Below are 18,505 nucleotides of genomic sequence, written 5' to 3'. Positions count from 1 at the left end.
CATAATCAGATATTGTACTGGTTAACCTCTAAATTTTGATATACTAACAAACAGAATACTCCAATCTGAGGTACACTTTGCACAGAGTAAACAGCTGGACCTAAAAGAGAAAGAGCCGAAGGAGTCAACAGGATGATGTCAGTACATACAGAAGAGTCTTAATGTCTAGCTAGGCATGATCATGTATATCCATAGCGTCATATTCTAGCTCACCAAGCAAACACGAACAAACCTCCGAGAACATACAGTAGTCGCAAATCTAGCATAGAATGCGTCCAATATGAGCGCCATAAACCGAGCTGCTTTATCGGTAAGTTGCGACCAGTAACCATACGTTCCCAGCTGTGTAGATTCGGATAGTGAAGAACGAACCTCCTAACTTTCGCCAACATATGAGCAGCTTCATTACCCGAACCAAAGCAAGTAAACCTACCTAGCCAAAGCGCAACACAGGCCGATGAGCAGGGTGCGGATCCTTGCCCGCAAATCCAGTAACCGGCGCAGCATCAGGCTCAGACGGGGTCTGCAGAATAGCCAAAATCGCGTTACGAAAGGCCTGCATAACAATCCCATACCCAAACTTCACACTCCCGTCCGGCGCCACCCAGAGCCCATGTCCAAAGCCGCCGACCCGAGGAGCGTTCCGTTCATTGGCCATACGCTCGAGCTCGAAGAGATCGCCCATCCGCATCTGGTAGAACATGCGAGCGGCGAAGTAGTCTCCTTCGGGCTTGACGAAAACAGCAACTTTGTAGTCGATGAATCCACAAATCCAGCCTTGAGCAGGGCGGAGAAAGCCATCGGGGGACTCGTGAATCCCGTGGCCGTGTTCGAACATGCCGGGGAAGGGGGACAGGGTGCGGACTTGCTGGTGGATGCGGCGGGTTCGGTCGTCGAGGAAATGCTGGGCTGCAGGGACAAGGCCGCTGATAGAGGCATTGACGTGGATAATAGTGTTCCTTATATTGTAGGTGATGTTCTGGGTATTGTTGCCATTAACACTGTTCGGATTATTGCTGTTGGTGACGGTGTTGCGCACGTTGGAAGGGGAAGGGGCAGTGGGGTGGGTAGGATGGCTCTCGCCGTCCTGGATATAGACGGCAAGAGGCATATAGCTGGCCATTTTTAGTGGTAAAGCTCTTGACAGTAGAGAGAGCTTGTGCAAGTAGAGAATTCGAGGTTGACATGGCAGTTCGATGGCAGACTCGATGCGTGGGTGTTTTGGAACGAAAGCCAATCTGCAGTGTTATCTGTTTCGATGTATATTGACCCCTAAGAATTTCAAAACATAGTGAATAAACTGGCGTACTTGGAGAGAAGAAAAAAAAAAAAAAAAGCTCGGTTGTCAGTCACTTGATCTTTGCTGGGAATAGGAAGCAAATGAATAGGCTGAACATGCTTTAGGGTCGCAGCAACAGTCTTCCTTCAAGGCTAACAATCATGGACAGGTTCTTTGTGTTTGCTAATAACTGCACATTATGATAAGAAACAAAATGCCTATGTTGGCTTTTCCTGCTTAGCACGTCTTGATAAAGCGAGAGATGCGGGTGAGGGAAAAGTGTACTCTGGAAAGCAGGTGGTTTCTGCTCTTTTATGATATGGCAACCTTGCCCTTCATTCACCGGATCTACCTTACCCCCCCTCTCTGTGCAGCAGTCGTCGAAAAAATTGCATGAAACTCAACATCTCTAATCTGGTGGCCCCTCCTACCTCCCTCCCCAGAAGCGGCCGCGTTTGAAGATTGCCGCAAGCGCAAGCCCTAGGTGAGAAGCTCCGGCCAATCAAGTTCCGCCCCTGAAGATTTACTTGCCAGTGCAACCCGCCAGAGCGTTCGCGCTCCCAGCGTCTGAAACAGAACGAATACCACCAGGCGGAAGGCGGAGTAGACCGGGTGTTATTATTGTGTTGTTTAATTTGGCAATAAGTCAAAGAGCGGTCCTCAGTTTTTGGCAGCGGAGTTGTGTTAGTGGCGGAGGCTGTTAAGTACATGTGAGCAAAGCTCAATTTCGCCTCGTTTAAAGTTGGAAGTAATACCTATCGTTGAATCAAAAGCAAAGAGGTCTTTTAAAATAGCCAGTAAATATTTCATATAATGTGAGGACAGAATATATGCCGAAGAAGGCAGCTAAAGCGGAAGTTACAAGCATAACGAATTGATCGAGAGTTAGCCATCAGTGGGAATAAAGGCAGCACCTTCAGGTGGGGTGTACTGTTGACTGGGAGAAATGGAGCCCTAGGTTAGCCTTTTCTTACTCTGAATCGCAAAGACAGCGGGTTAAATGAAGACATTGTAACTACCCGTACAGGCCCTCCTAAGTGCAAGACAGTGCAAAGAGGGTTTGTCGGATACACGTACAGGCCACGATTCAATTTACTCACCAGATCAAATCGCTTCAATGTCCCAGATAACTCCACATATACAGAAAGAGGTCAAAAAGCATATAAGACGGCGAGAGAGGAGACCTGGGGCTTATTTGGCATAGGTCCAACAGACTAGATCACTTACCTCAGCTGAGACTTCGGTAACTAAATGCTTCGAGTTAATTTCCACTTTGGGGGGTACCCGCCCAGTACACTATATTGTCATCGCCCGCAGGCTCGTCTGGTATATACAAGAACGGCCGTCGCTGTTCTGACTCTTTTGTCCTCTCAATTCCTTTTCTCTCGAACCTCCCATATTCTGTATTCACTCGGTTGTAGCCGTCGCTCCGCGTTGCTCCTACCAAATATGATGTTCAACCTTTTATAACTGTACACCAGGTGCCACTTCATATCTCTACAAACCACCCAAGGCCACTTCAAGGAAAATATTTTCTTAACCATGCACTGCTTTTTTCAGCCTCCAAGCCATAACAAATCACGGACCAGGATGCCTCCCACGCTAAACGGCCTATCAAATGTAAATTTTTCTATTGATCTATGTGTGAGAATGAGTTTTTTCGATGGCGAGCTGGCTATGGACAGAGTGCAACAAAGTTGGCTGATCTGGTTACGATAACCTACATCGTGGTCGTATTTCACTTGAAACCTCACGGAAACCAGCTAAATTATCGAAACCGCGGTGGACACTGCTCCTGAAGCGGTCGAATCACATATTCCGCAATTGACTTGTGCAGGACAGCGTCGTCCCAATTTGGAGTTGGATCGTTACTAGCGAACGTGAATTCAATGCACCGTTCGATAACCCTGAAATGAGAATCCAGCATCTGCAGGTGACTCGCATCTACACAGCTGCGGGCTAAATCGTATCGAGTTGCTGGGTCTGACTGACCACTGCTCAGCTTCTCGGCTCGGTACTGGTCGATGGTCTTCCAATTTTGGATCTCGAGGAGAAGGATACCAAGTTCGAGCATGTATTCTCGCACGCTGCAGGTCTGGCAGGCTTGGGGCACATGTGCCGGAGCCGCAAAACGTTCTGTGATGAACGGTTCGGAAATAATCATGGGATTGAGCGACGCGGTCCGATGAGTATCACTAATTGCCGGGTAGTTGCCGTCACATGGACCACATCCCACGTCGCATCTCACAACCAAGACAACGACATTTGACTCTCCCGGATCAGTCGCCAGTGAGAACAAGACTTCCTCAAACCTAAAGAAAGGAACGACAATACGTTTTCTTCCGCATCAAGACGAAAGCTTAAAGCCGTCATTTCCTTTCGACCCTATTTCTCGAACCTTCCCCTCCAGCCCTAGCTGTATTTATGTTGGTCGGCATTCTGACAAAATATTCACAGCGTGATGGAAGCCCGAGCAAACCATTAAACGACTCAGTTTGGTTCAAGTCAAAGGTTGTGAGTCGGAGACACTGCAGGTTTATCTATATAAGGGGCGGGCGGCACATTATGGATGAAGGGAGCTCGTCGTTAGACGGTTAAGCTGGCCACATGAGCCTTCTTCGTTAGTCCCAATTAAGAATGGAGATATTATTCAACTTCGGGCACCATCCGTGGTGGAGAGGAGACAATAATTCGTTGTGTTCGCCTTAGAGTGGAATGCGACGTGGAGCCCAATGAGCCCGAGTATAATCTCATAACCCAATTATACCCGCAGCCGATACTAATGAATGATGCAGAGAAACATCAAAAGCCTCAGGTGAGCGGCCGGAGCTTCATCTTCAGGACGTTTGGTGGGATCTCCACGAAAAATCCCAGGCAACGACAAGGTATTAAGGAAGTGTAGATTAATGGTCCTGGTACGGCGTGCTGGGCAGCAACGAGCCAGTAACAGGCTGAATGCGGACTAATAGGAGATGAAAAACGTCGAGTCAAGTACGCTCTACCCTGCACATGCCATGATAAAGATAACTATAAGCTTACCATTCGTCAGCCTTCGTCAGCACAATACTCTACTCTGGTCTGACCTGCTCCTAAAGAAGGAGCAGACACCACCTCGCAGGTGGGATCGGAAAGCCACCGACTTCAGGCAACCTCTGGCTTGGTCCAGAGCGACCTTATAAAGGACTGCACGCAGGATCGCAAGATAATCGAAAACGACTTGAAAGGCCGAGCCGAGCCTATGATGAAATCGCTGCCAACTGTGTATATGTTAGACTCGTCGATGTCCTTAATTGTTGGATTGCAAGAACCGAGCTTGCAACCCCGAATGATTGTTGAGAAATATACACCCCTCATATGCCAGCGTAACCTTCCACTTTGGATTAGTGAGGTTAACACCTCACTGACGAGCTTTGAGCCAAGGACATTGAGGATATACCTGTTCTTTTGCAATTTTCATATAATGTAAATCTCTGAGAAAGGCGCGTTTACTCACAGGAACTCGGCTTCAAATTCGTTTCTTGCTTGAGAAACTACAAGCCCTATAACCCTAACGACTATAGACAATATGGCACGCGGAGATGGTGGTTCAGATCCTCCTGGCTGCCATCCCAAAGGTCACGAAGCTCACACTCGAACGACAGAGCAGGCCTGTGAGCCTGTCATAGCTAGGTCAATACAAATGCTTAGTGAGAAGATCAGCCAAGCGTTTCCTCCAGTCCAGCACCAGTGGCGCCTTCTCTTTTGCTTTGCAATTGTTTGTTTCGTCTGCATATTACACTGATCGTCAGGGATTCCCGATTCAGCTAGAAAGAGCCATTGTTGAATGCGGGCTACGTCTTTATATACTATGCAGCCGGGTGATTCAAATTCGCCTTCAAAGTGTTTAAATCAGGACATCAGGTATGATTTCAAGCCGCCCAGGAGGGGGTTGTGTCCGAGGTGCTGTTACCATTAACCGTACGTCCGCTGGACATTCTCAAGCCAGAGCATTGTTGAGGCATAAAGAGGCATAATCCGTATTGAGATTCGATGGTCTTGATTTTGAGAAGCGGAGGTTTCGAATGAAGAGACGATAGCATAGGACATGCTCAGCCTTGGACCCTACCGTAGTGCACGATTTGTTTCAGGCAGATCAAGCCGGCTGATTGGCGAGTCATGGTTCCGTTTCGGCCCTGGCCGCTTGGACGCTGCATTGGGTCTTGTCGGCGCTACCTATAAATAGGCTCTGGAGGGTATATTTTCCAGCCATCAGTTTATATATCTGATACGCTAGCGTACTATATGTCTACCTCGAGTACACCCTACAGAAGCAGGCCATTTCCTTGTACATAATATAGCGAGATTCCCATCCACCTACCGCAATCTCTATTCAGAGATTCCTAGATGCAGAATCATATTATTGCTAATCTACTCACTAACCGCTCATTAGACGGCGTACTTCTTGACAAGCTCCAAGATAGCCTCGTCAACTCGCTTCGGGTGAGTGGCATTCAGATAGTGCGCGCCGCCCTCGATAATTTCCAGCTTGGCCTCTTTAGACCGGGTGAAGAGCTTAATCTGCTCTGCCGGCACTGTTGTGGCAAACGGTGTATCGTCCGTGCCCTAAGACTGTCAGCCTCTACCCGCAGTGATTCGAATTCAAGCGACGGATTGCATACCTGCAGCCAGTAGACTGGACACTTGATATCAACCAGCCTCAACAGCAACCCGTCTCGCTCGAGGAGACACGTCAGCGCCATGCGCACTTTCTTCCGGCCTTCGTTGCCCCGGTACACCTCCTGCAGTGTCTTCGTCCAGAAGTTCACCCGCTCCTCGGTAGCAAAGGTGCCGAATCCCACGGCGCCGACCATTTTGCACCAGGTCTCCTCGACCACGAAATCAGGGGTCGGCGCGTCACTGGTCCAGCCATCGAAGAAGGGCTTTAGCAGCGGGAGAGGATCCCAGCATCCTTTGCTCCTGGAGTCCACAGACTCATAGTCCATGGAGGTGCCCAAAAGGATGAGGCCAAGCACCTGCTCTTTTATTAGCTCTGGAGTCTCCCGCGAATGGGGTGCGCCTGGGCAAGAACCACAGATCCGCGATGGGGGCCAACGTACACGCTCCGGCGCCAACAGGGCCATCCTCGTCACGATCCATCCTCCCTGGCTCGTGCCCAGGGCGAAGGCTTTCTGGATCTCAAGTGCGTCGAGCACCTGCAGGGCCATGATGGCACTGTCCCAGTAGGTGAAGTGCTCAGCCGCGCAGCTGGTGGACCCGTGGCCCAGTGGCTCGATTGCGAGCAGATTGACGGCCGAGGTCAAGCTCGCATCCTCGAACTGGTCATTGTACAGAGCGGTCGTCATGCACATGGAGTTGATCAGCACGCAGGTCGGCTTGGAGGGGTCGTACTTGTCGCCGGACAGGGCGTAGCCGGCTGAGATGCCGCCCAGATGGGGGACACGGATCGTTTGCGTGGTCGGCATTTCTAAAGAGTCGCTCTGAACGTCTGAAGGTTGAAAGATAGTTAGAATATGGTATTAAAGACTGCTCAGGGGCGCAAGGAGACTGCTGGTGGTGAGAGTTTAATCATGTAGGGTGCCCCTCGGCATCGGTGAAGGACCAATGGTATCGGCCCGACTGGGCCATTAAACTTGAAGAATCCAATACAGACCACCAGTAATGACCTCGGTTAACCCAATAATCAAGGCTAGCAGCTCTCGAGACGTAGCCAGTGGGCGGTCGCCCGTGGGCCCACCAGCAAGAAGATCCAAGGTTCGACCTCGGAGCGGCACGTTTCGGGTGGCAGCCCTGACAAGGGTACCAGGACAATGAGGACTTCAAGCTGGCAGTAACTTGCGCTCCTAGCATGAGCGCATATAATTATGTCAAGCGAGCAAGCTTTCCTACCAAACATGGCTGTTCTAGGGTATATGCGTGGCAGCGGGGTATCGTGAAAAGTGAAGCGTGCAAGCAAAATAATAGACCCACATAAGTGTTGCAGTCTTCAGCACTTGGGCGGGGATCAAAATCTCACCAGATAGCTGTCTTTCCTCAGTCACTAGGCCCGGGCGCGGTCATATCATCAGACTGCAGGATTTAGAGATCTGGAGGTTTCTTCATAGATAGCGTCCTGAGACCGGACTACATCCTGGCTTCCTTGCTTCCAGGCGTACCCACTGCCTAGTCGCCACGGTTCAACGCTTCAAAACACCAGGAGCCATTCATCTAGGCCGTCTCGTGTGATGGCTTGTCCAGAAAAGGTAAACCTTGTCGTCCCGCCCCTACACGACCCCTGGGCTAGGCCGGAAGGAGTCCGCACCTTTTATGCTGAACTGACGGTGTGCACCGATCAGTCACGCTGAGCGGCTAATGTTGTTTGTGACATATGCACAAAGAAAGCCACGGTATAGTTTGTACTGGAGTCTTGACCGCTCATTTGCTAGGACCGGCGCAACAGTGCTGTCCTTACTGGCTGTCCTGCGGCAGCGCAAGACTAGAGATGCAGCGCTGGAATTGCTGGTGGGCTTTTGATGCTGGAGCAGATGCTGGAGCAGTGTGGAAAGGCAGGTAATGGCTCTACTCCCTTGCCTTAGAGCAGCATCTATCCGGGCATTCCGTACGTTTTATGACAGCGGACTGCGGATTCGCCATCCGATGGCACCACTATTGTTTACTACAGATCAAACTCTTCACCTAGCCGGCCTAACTGCAAATCGTTACAGGGGTCTCGCATTAGCACCACGCGACACTCCCTGGCCCGCCAATCAGGCGGGACTGAACATAGTGGAGAAACATGCATGTCGGTAGTTATAGCAGCTGCCTATCTGGTAAGGCTAGTTTAGCTCATCATGCTTGCGGTGTCAACACCCTCTGCTGGCCGGGCCAATGGGTGTCTATCAGTGGACCCTAAATATCGGTCGTTTGGCTCGCAGTGTGGGGAAGCGTATGCCGTCCCGGCCTTCCGGGTTTAATGCTATCCGACGAATCTCATCTCGTTGGGCCTCGTATTACGTCTCTAGTCAAAGTCTATATGAAAATAGGATGCTCCCACCCGGTATTAGCGTCCTCTGTCCGGGTCCAGATGCCCTAAAAGCTCTCTGGCCGCACCGGCGAGCTCCAACAAAGGCAGATTTATAGCCCGGTCTTCGATTCTCATCTCAAACCGTTCCTGCTCCGTGTCGATGTCCTTTCGTTCTACTATATCCGTCTGTCTAGTCGTTGCAGAATGGCGAACGACGACAGCCTCCAACCATGGACGCTAGCTACTGTCGTTTCCGTCACTGTCCTGGCCTTTGTGACTGTTGCTCTACGGCTGCTCGCCCGGTATGAACGGAAACAAAAGCTCTGGTGGGACGACTGGATGATTCTTTGGTCGATGGTATACACCCCCTTTGGAAACGTTGCGAGAGTGTCGCGTGTATTGACGGCGGTAGGGCTGGAACCTGATCGTCGTCGCCTTTATCTTTCTTATGTACCATAACGGCATGGGCCTCCATGCAGATACAATGCCTCCTGGGAAAGTCGTTCTCGTGGCCAAGTATCTGGTCGTCGCAGAGGTCCTGTACGTCTACAATCTGGTCTGGACCAAAATGAGCATTCTGCTCTTCTACTACCGCATCTTTCGTTTTCCTTACTTCAAACGCTGGGCGTACATTATCAGCATCTTCATTGTCCTCTGGGTCATCTGCATTACTTTCTTATTCATCTTCATCTGTGTCCCTGTCGAGAAACTCTGGTACCCGCAACTCCCCGGCCGCTGCATCAACCAGGTGGCCACCTGGATCGCCAATGCGATCTCTACCATCGTCACTGATCTCGCCATCCTCATGCTCCCGATTCCCCAGATTTGGAGTCTGCAGCTTCGCTCGTCCGAGAAGATGGCGTTGACCTTCGCTTTCGGTCTTGGGTTCTTGTATGTTTCCCTCCGCGCGCACGCATACCGTATCTGCAATTTTTCAGGGTTGTGGATGGCGATGCTGACCAGAATGCAGCGTAGTCTTTGCGTCCGCCTATCGTTTCAGCGTCCTTTTCTCCTACAACCCCCTTGACTCAACCTATACCCTCGCGCCGACCGTGGGATGGACTGCGATCGAGATGTCCGCAGGCATCGTCTCAGCCTGCTTGCCAACCCTACGCCCGGCGTTCCACTTCTTCTTCCGGGTTCTAGGGCTTCAATCAATCATGCCCTCCATGCTCCGCACCGGCCAATCGCAAACAACAACCACCAACATCGCAGGCAATGATGTCAGTCTCGGCACATCAAAGACAGCGCAGACCAGTGCTGGGAGAGCGAATAGACGCTCCTTCTACCATCTCCCTGATGAGGACGATTCGTTGGAGTCAGAACACGGTAGTCCGCCCTTCCGCCCGGAGTATGATAGTGCTCACACGAAAATTGTAGTTCGGGGGAAAGGCCAGGAAGGTGACTTGACCGGAGACGAGGTGCCATTGCAAGGAATCAGGGTTCAGCGGGAATTTACTCAGCGCGACTCTTGACGCAGCTACGGTTATTCACAGTTTTCATTGACTATACGAGATAACCTAATTTACAAAGGATACCCAATTATTATTAATATGGCAGTACTGCGGCAAGGTCAGTATTGCATTGAACACCAATTGATCCCATTTATTATAAGCGGCTGTATTTTTCACAGTGTAGAGTCTAAGACAAAACCACTCATAGGAGACCATTTGGCTGATCTGGGGCATAATGTCATTCCAACGATAGGTAGAATCTGCACTATTTCGTATTCGCGTTTTAGAGAGAGGAATAAACTCCAAGGAAAGACGACGTTATTGAAAGTTTGGACGCTTGGGGCGCTGACGGATCGACTTCTCCAGGACCTATGCAGTACCCCATGCTGTTTGTAGCCTAAACTCATCATTTACCTCACGGCGAACCAGGCAATTCAATTACAGTAGAGATCAGGTACTATCTGTTCACAAAGTGATGATTTTGACCAAGACATTCCTAATAGATCTGACTTCGAATTCGCAGGCCAGTAGCCGAGCTAGTTCCAGCTTTATCGCGCACTGTCGTTCCAATACATCATCTTACTCTCATGTCGCCGGGCACGGTAACTCGGTCCTTTAATGTTACGGGACTAGTACCTTATCTAGAGGCAGATCAGCTCGACCCTGAAACACAGATTGTCAATGTCCACCAAGCGGGAGGATAGCGCAATTTTCAAACCCAGTGACGATCACTCCTTCACACGGGATTCTGGTGCTGCTCCAGAACCCATTCCCACCTTGGAAGGTGGACTTCTGAGGATCAATCAACTAGAAACCCGGTCTCGGGACGGCCTGAGTGTGGGCAAGGTCCTTTAACGATCACGGTGACCAAGGCATGTGAGGTAAGAAGGGTAGGGAGACGGCGGATGGATTCGAATGGATACTGCTTGATGGTGAGACCCAAGACTAGATACGAAGAATCAATATAAGTATGACTGGAGTATGACTGGGCTGGACAAGGAGTGACATGTCTAGAGCAGACTTGGCAGTGCTACCGGCTGCTCAGATGGACCTCAGTTGGCATATCACAGCGTATGCGGATGCTCGATAGTGACGGCCGACGTTCACGCTATTGCGATATTTGCCTTCATAGCACGAAGTAGACTTTTATAGTCATATTCATATTAATAGTTCGTTCTATATGTGTTGCTTGCGGTCAATTGATTGTGCAGTAAATCCATAACGGTCCCATTAATTCTGCAGCCATGTCAGATGTGTGATCAATAGACGGAATGAAAATTGCCGTAAATCTTATTATCGTATCCAAGATTTACACCCCTAATGAGCCTATCTATATTAATGTTTGGGGCATCTATGTGTGCGTTGGCCAGTTCCACAACGTACAATACTCGGAAGTCTTGCACTGTTTCAATTGCATTTTTCTTTCTTTTTGCTAGGTAAAAAGAGAAAAAAGAGGGAAAGGAATAATAATGCATATTGAACAGCTGCTGCTTAAATCTCCGAGGCGATGTGTACTTGTAAATCTAGTCGCGCTTCTTTTCCTACATCACGGTCTGAGGCAAGTACAAGTCTTCGATGGCTTCATTTGACTACAAGGGCCTATAATTCAGACAGAGCCAGAGCAATTCATTACAGCATATTCTTTATGCCAAGTGAGTGAAAGCTAAACTGGTCAGGGTAGATGTTTGAGGTTGCATAAAGCGTACAAAGACTTCATACGACACTGTAAATCAGTCTTCAGAAACGACAGGTACACAGAAGGTTTAACAAAGGAATGAAACACACGTAAATGTACAAAAAGACGTACTTATGGGGATTCCCTTCGGAAATGCGAAGCCATTGACAGTATACAAAGCTCTGATAATACTATAATAGGCACGACTCATAGAATAAAGGTACGAAGAGCATAAAGCTCAAATATGCCTCCGATGTTAATAAGGGTCATCAACACTCAGTTCAACCTCAAACAACACTCCCAGATCTGAAATATCTCAATAATCTAGTACATCAGCATTGATAGCTAACCGCCGCTTAATCGAGATCAGTGCCTTGCACCAGGTCCTTAAACCACATTCAGACAGGAACATACCTTCATCCCCTCCTACGCAGTAGTGCAATGGGTCTAACATACGACATTGAAGCGATCGGGCATCGCCAGTCCCCTTGCGGCGCTACAGGAGATAGTACCCATATCATCGCCCGGGCGGGCGCTCCTTCTCCTAATCCCACGCAAGTTTCCTTTACTTCTTTCCCGTCGTATCTGGACATCGAGACTTCGACGCCCAGTGCCGCCAACCAGCCAGTCCTCAGCGCAAACCCCATACTCCTACGGCGCCCACCCCAGCCCACGCCGACAGATCAGCCTGAACCCGCCCCTCCGCTTCCTCACGGACCCGCTCCCGCCGCTTGAGTGCGAGGCCTTTGGCCTCACTGATTCTAGCAATGGGCTCGTCTACAACGCGTGGGGGATCGTAACCGCGCACCCGTTTTTCGCGCTGATTGTGCAGGTCGTCCCCAACACGCCAGGTGAATTCGTATCTCTTTGAAGCCGTGGCTGAGGACGATGTCTGGCAGGCCGAGTATGGCTGGAACGACACTGATGGGCCACTGCCGCAGGAAGGCGATGTTGCTTTTGGTTGGTGGGCTGACCGGGGTAAGTTGAGAAAAGGAAAGGGGACGGTGGTGAAGACGTATAATAATGTCAAGGCAGTTTGGGTAGAGTATTATGCCGGCGTAACCTTTTAGTGATCGGTTTTCTTAGATATTACTATCTAAGAAGGATATTGCTATCTTGTTATATATTGCTTTGTTGATGTATGCTAGATACAAAAATGCCAGAGATAATAAAAAATAGAAAATAGAATCAATATGATTTGCTACGCTACATCTCACTATTTATTATAGACCATTTCAGCAGTCTATTCATCGTCTTCCTATCATATAAGTCTGTGGAATGCAGGTACGTCTTAAGGGCTGCTTACACTGCGTAGCCCAAGCCCTAACTCGTGACCATCCTTGATATTCTAGTCTTATCGCTAGCACGCCTAAAAGCGATTATCTGCCAAGCGATGTAACACAAGCAACGCCGATCCCTTGACTAATGCATCTTTTTATATAAAAGCCGCTTTTCCCGTCTCAACCTGCCCCTTCTCCAACCCAAATCCGCCATGCTCCTCCCACTGCTCCCCCTCTTCGCAGGGGTCTCTCTCGCTGCCGCATACCAGGCATACAACTTCTCCGTCCCCATCGATCATTTTCATAACGAAACACGCTATGCGCCGCACTCCAACGGCACGTTCAATCTACGCTACTGGTTCGACAGCACCTACTACCAACCGGGCGGCCCCGTCTTCGTTATCGCCGCCGGCGAGACAGATGGCGAGGACCGTTTCGAGTTTCTCTCCCAAGGAATCGTCACTCAGCTAGCCGAGGCGTACAATGGCCTCGGCGTGATCCTCGAGCACCGTTACTACGGAGAGAGCTACCCGTTCCCTGGGGCGGACGTGACGGTGGATGAGCTGCGCTTCTTGTCGACAGAGCAGAGTCTTGCCGACTACGCCTACTTTGCAAAGTATGTCGTATTTCCTGGACTGGAGGCGCACGATCTGACGGCGCCGAACACGCCGTGGATCGCATATGGGGGATCCTACGCCGGCGCACAGGTGGCGTTCATGCGCAAGCTGTACCCTTCCATCTTCCACGGCGCAGTATCGTCGTCTGGCGTCACGGCCGCCATCATCGACTACTGGAAGTACTTCGAGCCGATCCGGAACTACGGGCCTCGAGATTGTATCGAGTCAATCCAGACCCTCACCGATCTCATCGATCGGATCCTGATCGACCATCCCGGCAACAGAACACTACATGCACAGCTGCAGTCGGCATTTGGCGTAAACCCGGCCATCGACAACAGGGATTTCGTGAACATGCTCTCGACACCGCTGGGCAGTTTCCAGTCCAGGAACTGGGATCCTAGCGTGGGAAGCTACGAGTTCAGACACTACTGTGACAATATCACCAGCACCGAGCCTCTGTACCCCGCGAACAATGCGACTGTTCTGTTACCGGGCTTATTGAAGGCGGCCGGGTACAACGCGTCGAATACGACACTGCTCTCTTCTCTCCGCAACTATATCGGGTATATCAGTTCTTCTTCTTCGTCGTCCTCTAAGTCCGAGTCTAGCGAAGACGACAACGGCAACGGGACATCCCTCCCCAAATCCTCGGGGACAAGCTGGAACTACCAGGTCTGCACAGAATGGGGCTACTTCATGCCCGGATCCAGCGTTCCCCCCAGCATAAAACCCTTGATCTCGCGACTTATCGACCTGAACTACACCTCGTCTTTCTGCGCATCCTCTTACGGAATACCCTTCCCGCCTAACGTGAGGCTTATCAACCAGCACGGCGGGTTCAATTTCAGTTACCCTCGCGTAGCGATTATTGGGGGCACGGCGGATCCGTGGCGTGATGCGACGCCTCATGCGGAGGGACTGCCGGGACGCGAATCGACCGATGAAGAGCCGTTTATCCTTATTGATATAGAGGCTGAACATGTCTGGGATGGGATTCGGGGGGCGGTGCATCATTGGGATCAGAACGGGTTGCCTAAGGGGGCAAACGAGAGCGAGGGAGTGGAAGTGCCGGAGGAGATTGTGGCGGTGCAGAAAGAGATTGTGAGGTTTGTTGGGGGTTGGTTGGATAGCTTTGAGACTGGGGAGGATCTATGAGTCATTATTGTGTATATATGAAGTGCTCGACGAATATATACCCAATAGACACGATTGATGGTGGACGCACATAGTATACCTCTTCGCCTATGAGCGATGAGCTACATTTATTTCGGAACGAGACAATTTACGCGAGCTATAGGTATGGTGCATACGTCGAGTAGATAGAAAGCGTATATGCCTCCACCCTGGGCCATTTATGCAAGGAAGTGAACTGTGATTGAAGGTGGAATGTCCGAGCAAACTCTCTATTAAACAAAAACTCAACCAGCTTCGCAAACAGCTTGATTAACCTGTCGTTTACCCTTGTAATGCAAGGATCCTCTCCGCGGCTCGCTCCGCAACAACTGTGATATAAGCCGAGGGATTCGTACTGATCATACCAGGGAAGATACTAGCATCGACCACAAACAGGTTATCCATTCCGTACACCTTCGTATTAAGGTCGACAACACTGGACCCTCCGTCACGTCCATCATCAGGACCCATCTTGCAGGATCCCATCCAGTGATTGCTGCCCCTGCCGGTCTTAGCCATCGAGTTCACGTGCTCGGCCATGGAGACATTCGCCTTGGGGTACGCCCATGTCAGGCCCTGGATGGTGCTCAGCGAGTCACGGAGACGCTCCAGACCCGCGATCACAGCATCTGTGTCGTTGTCATCTTGCAGCCAGGGGAGGGTGCTGACGACCGTGTTGAGGGCGGAGGTGATGGTCAGCTTGCCGCGGGAGGTCTGGCCCCGTCCAACGTATTGGGAGATGGAGATTGTATGGCCGTCAGCGACATTGTGGCTTCCCTCGACACGGGCCTGGTACTGCAGTTGTCGGGTTACATTGTCGCTCCCGGTGACTTGGTCGAAGAAGACAGGGTTGACGTTGGGAGCGGATTGGGCGAGGGGGCCGGTGCGGTTGACTAACGTCACCTTGTCAGCGATCTCGTCTTATAGAATGAGGGGGACCAGGGGATATACCAAGGTAGCTCTGTGCATCAGCCTCGATAGGGTCATTGTAGGCGGCGTAGTAGTCGTAGAAGACGATGTCAGGGTGCTGGACGACGATTTCGGTCTGCATACTCGGTCAGCTTTTCTTCCCACTCTGAAAGAGACTTTGCAAGAGACAGGGTGTATGAAGCAGCACGTACGTTAGGATGATCCATCAGGTTCTCGCCAACAGGAAGGTTGATCCACTGGTCTTCAGAGATCATGGTCTCTCCGTCAGAGGCAGAGCCATTGACGATGGCGAGCTGGTCTTCAGGGCCGATTCCGCCTGTATGTAAAATTAGCATATATCAAGGCCATGATACCGGGTTAAGAAATGAGGCAACATACTCCTGAAAAGAATCTTGGGGGTTCCGAAAGCGCCGGCACTGAGAATGACTCTTCCTCCCTCGCTCAGCTGCAAGCTGCCCTCGTATCCGCCATCGTTGAACGGCTCGACCTCCACGCCGGTCACAGTCGCTCCGTCACGCACGACGCGCTTCACGACGGTGTTCACCCACAGGTCAAAGTTAGGGCGCTGGTACGCATCAAGCAGGTACGTCGCCATGGGCCCGTTGCGCTGTCCATGGCTGAACATGTACGGGCTGTATCCGACGCTCTTGTACTTTTCTTCCGGCTCATCGTTGAATGTCGTTCCCTTCCAGCCAGCGGCAAGAAGACCGTTCATGATCACGCTGGGGCCCTCGGCAAGGTAGAGTCTGTTGTCGGTAGACGGGGTCGTGGTGCCAGGGATACGCGTGAAGACCCTCGTCACAGCATCCCTAACGTCGTCGTACTTCCAGGTCTCCGGGAACGACTCGTCAAAGTCCTTGCTGTAAGGCTTCCACCAGAGACCCGAGTTGACTGCCGTGCCACCGCCGACGAGGCATCCGGCCATCTGGTCATTATCGGGGCAGGCAATGCCATCGCTGTTCTTCCAGATCTCGTTGCACAGACCGGGCACGTCGAAACGGGTCAGATCGGTGCCGTTGAGCCAGTCCGGCTTCATGGTGCCGTTCCAGAGTCCGATAGAAGGCGGGCCTTTCTCGATAAGCAGGGTCTTTGCGCCAGTTTCGCTGAGTCGGTCGGCGAGGACCATTCCGGCAGGACCAGAGCCCACGATGATGTAGTCGTACGTGACATTTGAAGGGACAGGCACGCCTGGGGTCGTCCCGTTTCCGTTATCACCACCGCCGCCACCATTACTACCGCAAGTCCCGTCGACGACGTTGGTCGCGAGCGCAGCCCATGTCTCGTAGTTGGATGTTGCAGCCTCGGCGTCCAGCTTTCCTACCCAGATCCCCTGCGCCTCGTGCTGGACCAGACTCAAGTCGTCCGGGCAGTCCGCGTTGGTGGGAGACTCCTCACCCTGCGCCCATGCGAGGATCAGCTGTCCGGCACTCGTCGTGGCACTACCGGAGACGCCCTCGTGATCCCAGCGGAGACACTCTTCGCAACGGAAGAGGACCTCGAATTTGTCGGCAGTGACGGTTGATGAGATTTGAGTGAGGGTCGCGTTGCCGCTGTAGACGGAGGGCATAGCGTAGCCGGAGGAGAAGCGGAAGGAGGTCAAGACGGTGTCGTCCTGCGCGTAGGCGACGAGCAGCAGGTTACTGTTCATCGAGGAGCCCATGGAGAGACCGCACCAGCCGGTGAACTGGCTCGTGCTGGAAGAGCTGCAGGACTGCCGATCTGTCAGTATCTCTGCCCTTCTCTGTTGCGCATCCTGCGACATTGTCAACCGGGCAGGACAGGCAGACGCACCAGGTATCCGATGAACTCTGTAGCATCCGTATCAAGCGCGTCCTCAGGGAGGGAGACACCGAAGGTGAACCCGGCGGACGACGAGCTCGCCTCGACAGTCCAGGTGTCGAAGACGATCCCGGTATCGGGATCCGTGTAGACAGTTGGGTCGCCAGACTGGGCGACGCATGGTTGGAGGACTGAATTACTTTGCTGTTAATATCTATCCAATTGATTGTGAGCTGGAGGAAGGAGGGTTAGGGCTTAGGCATACAAGAACCAGCCGCCACCAGGGCAGCGAATGAACGAAGGAATGAATGCATGTCGGGGACAGGGAGGTTCAAACAGAAGGGGAAAGAAACGAAGGGAGGCAATCGTCACCAGGACGAGCAAAACAAAGTGAACTGCAACCTTGGCAAAGAGCAATCACAGATAGGAAGCATGCCTGGTCGAGCGCATGGGTTGGAGGAATATATAGCTAGCCGACGGCGAGCAGTGGCCATTCCGAGCAGCCTCAACCTGCAACAACAAACCCACCGCAAATGAAACGGGTACAATTAAGCATCCGCTTGATTTCCATATCGTCCCAGGAAAGGAGCGATCTCCTTCGGCATATTGCACGGCAAGCAGGGCTGGGAGTGCAGGCCCCTCCAACTCAAGACGCCAAGACCGCAGGGTGTCGCACTTTAACCGGGCCTGTCTCATCTTAACAGCCGTCTCTAATTAGGTTGGTTCCGCGGCGAATACGGTTTTGGAACCATGATGGGTTTCCCGGCTAGGGTTGTTTTATGTTGAACTTGGGTTGGGTCCGGCGTCTCTATGCGAAACGGCTTCTATGGACCGTGCCCCGAGTCGGGCGGGTGGGCGACGATCACTTCAGAATAAATTAAAGCTCATCCAGGAGAGAGCGAATAAGGGGCGTTCGATTACGGATAAGAGGTTAGGCTCATACAAGGTGGATTGCTGGCTTAGTAGCGATAGATGTTAAATTGGCGGAATGATAGAGCAAGTAATATGTACAGGAAAAGCCAGATGTCATGCGTGCTATGCTCCCAAAGATAAAAACAAAAATGATACAGATACCCAGACTACGCAAAGAGGAAGACGACGGGATAGATGGAAGGGTGGGATGTCGCTAATGTACAGCGTACTCGATTGTGCGAAGTGGTGCCGGCGGTGGGTATCGCTCTGGGCGCCTCAGCATCACCGTCGGTGTCGGTGTTGCTGTCACTGTCATCTCGGTGATTGCTGGAGGGGAGGATGGGGGCCGAACTGGATCTATCGGCGACTCGTAGTGAGTCTGGTCAAGGCCCACGTAGAGGCA

The 18,505-nt window shown here is 51.5% G+C and overlaps 5 protein-coding genes across 5 annotated transcripts; 2 read left to right on the top strand and 3 right to left on the bottom strand.

Annotated features, from left to right (window-relative positions):
- Positions 1 to 292: 292 nt before the first annotated feature.
- BDW70DRAFT_167298 (uncharacterized protein) lies at positions 293 to 1,123 on the bottom strand (the record flags this gene model as incomplete). Its single annotated transcript, XM_073742190.1, has 1 exon — positions 293 to 1,123. The coding sequence occupies one exon, from the start codon at positions 1,121 to 1,123 to the stop codon at positions 434 to 436; it is 690 nt and encodes a 229-aa protein (XP_073596964.1). The 3' UTR covers positions 293 to 433.
- A 4,418-nt stretch (positions 1,124 to 5,541) lies between these two features.
- BDW70DRAFT_33247 (alpha/beta fold hydrolase) lies at positions 5,542 to 6,853 on the bottom strand. Its single transcript, XM_073743780.1, has 3 exons — positions 6,376 to 6,853; positions 5,938 to 6,291; positions 5,542 to 5,881 (listed from the first exon to the last, which is right to left on the bottom strand). The coding sequence occupies exons 1-3, from the start codon at positions 6,739 to 6,741 to the stop codon at positions 5,705 to 5,707; spliced, it is 897 nt and encodes a 298-aa protein (XP_073596963.1). The 5' UTR covers positions 6,742 to 6,853; the 3' UTR covers positions 5,542 to 5,704.
- Positions 6,854 to 8,483: 1,630 nt separating this feature from the next.
- Positions 8,484 to 9,754, top strand: BDW70DRAFT_149587 (uncharacterized protein; the record flags this gene model as incomplete). Its single annotated transcript, XM_073739034.1, has 3 exons — positions 8,484 to 8,657; positions 8,692 to 9,170; positions 9,250 to 9,754. The coding sequence occupies 3 exons, from the start codon at positions 8,484 to 8,486 to the stop codon at positions 9,752 to 9,754; spliced, it is 1,158 nt and encodes a 385-aa protein (XP_073596962.1).
- Positions 9,755 to 12,896: 3,142 nt separating this feature from the next.
- On the top strand, positions 12,897 to 14,517 carry BDW70DRAFT_134516 (putative extracelular serine carboxypeptidase). The gene has a single exon (XM_073736525.1). The coding sequence runs from the start codon at positions 12,901 to 12,903 to the stop codon at positions 14,461 to 14,463; it is 1,563 nt and encodes a 520-aa protein (XP_073596961.1). The 5' UTR covers positions 12,897 to 12,900; the 3' UTR covers positions 14,464 to 14,517.
- A 246-nt stretch (positions 14,518 to 14,763) lies between these two features.
- On the bottom strand, positions 14,764 to 17,543 carry BDW70DRAFT_167294 (cellobiose dehydrogenase; the record flags this gene model as incomplete). Its single annotated transcript, XM_073742189.1, has 6 exons — positions 17,456 to 17,543; positions 17,203 to 17,381; positions 15,790 to 17,122; positions 15,603 to 15,727; positions 15,433 to 15,526; positions 14,764 to 15,374 (listed from the first exon to the last, which is right to left on the bottom strand). The coding sequence occupies exons 1-6, from the start codon at positions 17,502 to 17,504 to the stop codon at positions 14,764 to 14,766; spliced, it is 2,391 nt and encodes a 796-aa protein (XP_073596960.1). The 5' UTR covers positions 17,505 to 17,543.
- Between the last annotated feature and the right edge of the window lie 962 nt (positions 17,544 to 18,505).

The sequence above is a fragment of the Aspergillus foveolatus genome, assembly GCF_047715535.1.
Source record: "Aspergillus foveolatus strain CBS 279.81 unplaced genomic scaffold BDW70scaffold_18, whole genome shotgun sequence".
Taxonomy (NCBI): Eukaryota; Fungi; Ascomycota; class Eurotiomycetes; order Eurotiales; family Aspergillaceae; genus Aspergillus; species Aspergillus foveolatus.
Note: the sequence above shows the minus strand (reverse complement) of the source record. Positions and strands in the feature narration are given on the sequence as shown.

What these genes read in the sequence shown, in the direction of transcription:
- BDW70DRAFT_134516 (XM_073736525.1), top strand. Translation starts at nt 12,901, where the DNA reads ATGCTCCTCCCACTGCTCCCCCTCTTCGCAGGGGTCTCTCTCGCTGCC.
- BDW70DRAFT_33247 (XM_073743780.1), bottom strand. Translation starts at nt 6,741, where the DNA reads ATGCCGACCACGCAAACGATCCGTGTCCCCCATCTGGGCGGCATCTCA. An exon ending in CCCTGTTGGCGCCGGAGCGT is followed by an intron (nt 6,292 to 6,375) that starts GTACGTTGGCCC and finishes ATAAAAGAGCAG; the next exon opens with GTGCTTGGCCTCATCCTTTT. An exon ending in GTCCAGTCTACTGGCTGCAG is followed by an intron (nt 5,882 to 5,937) that starts GTATGCAATCCG and finishes TGACAGTCTTAG; the next exon opens with GGCACGGACGATACACCGTT.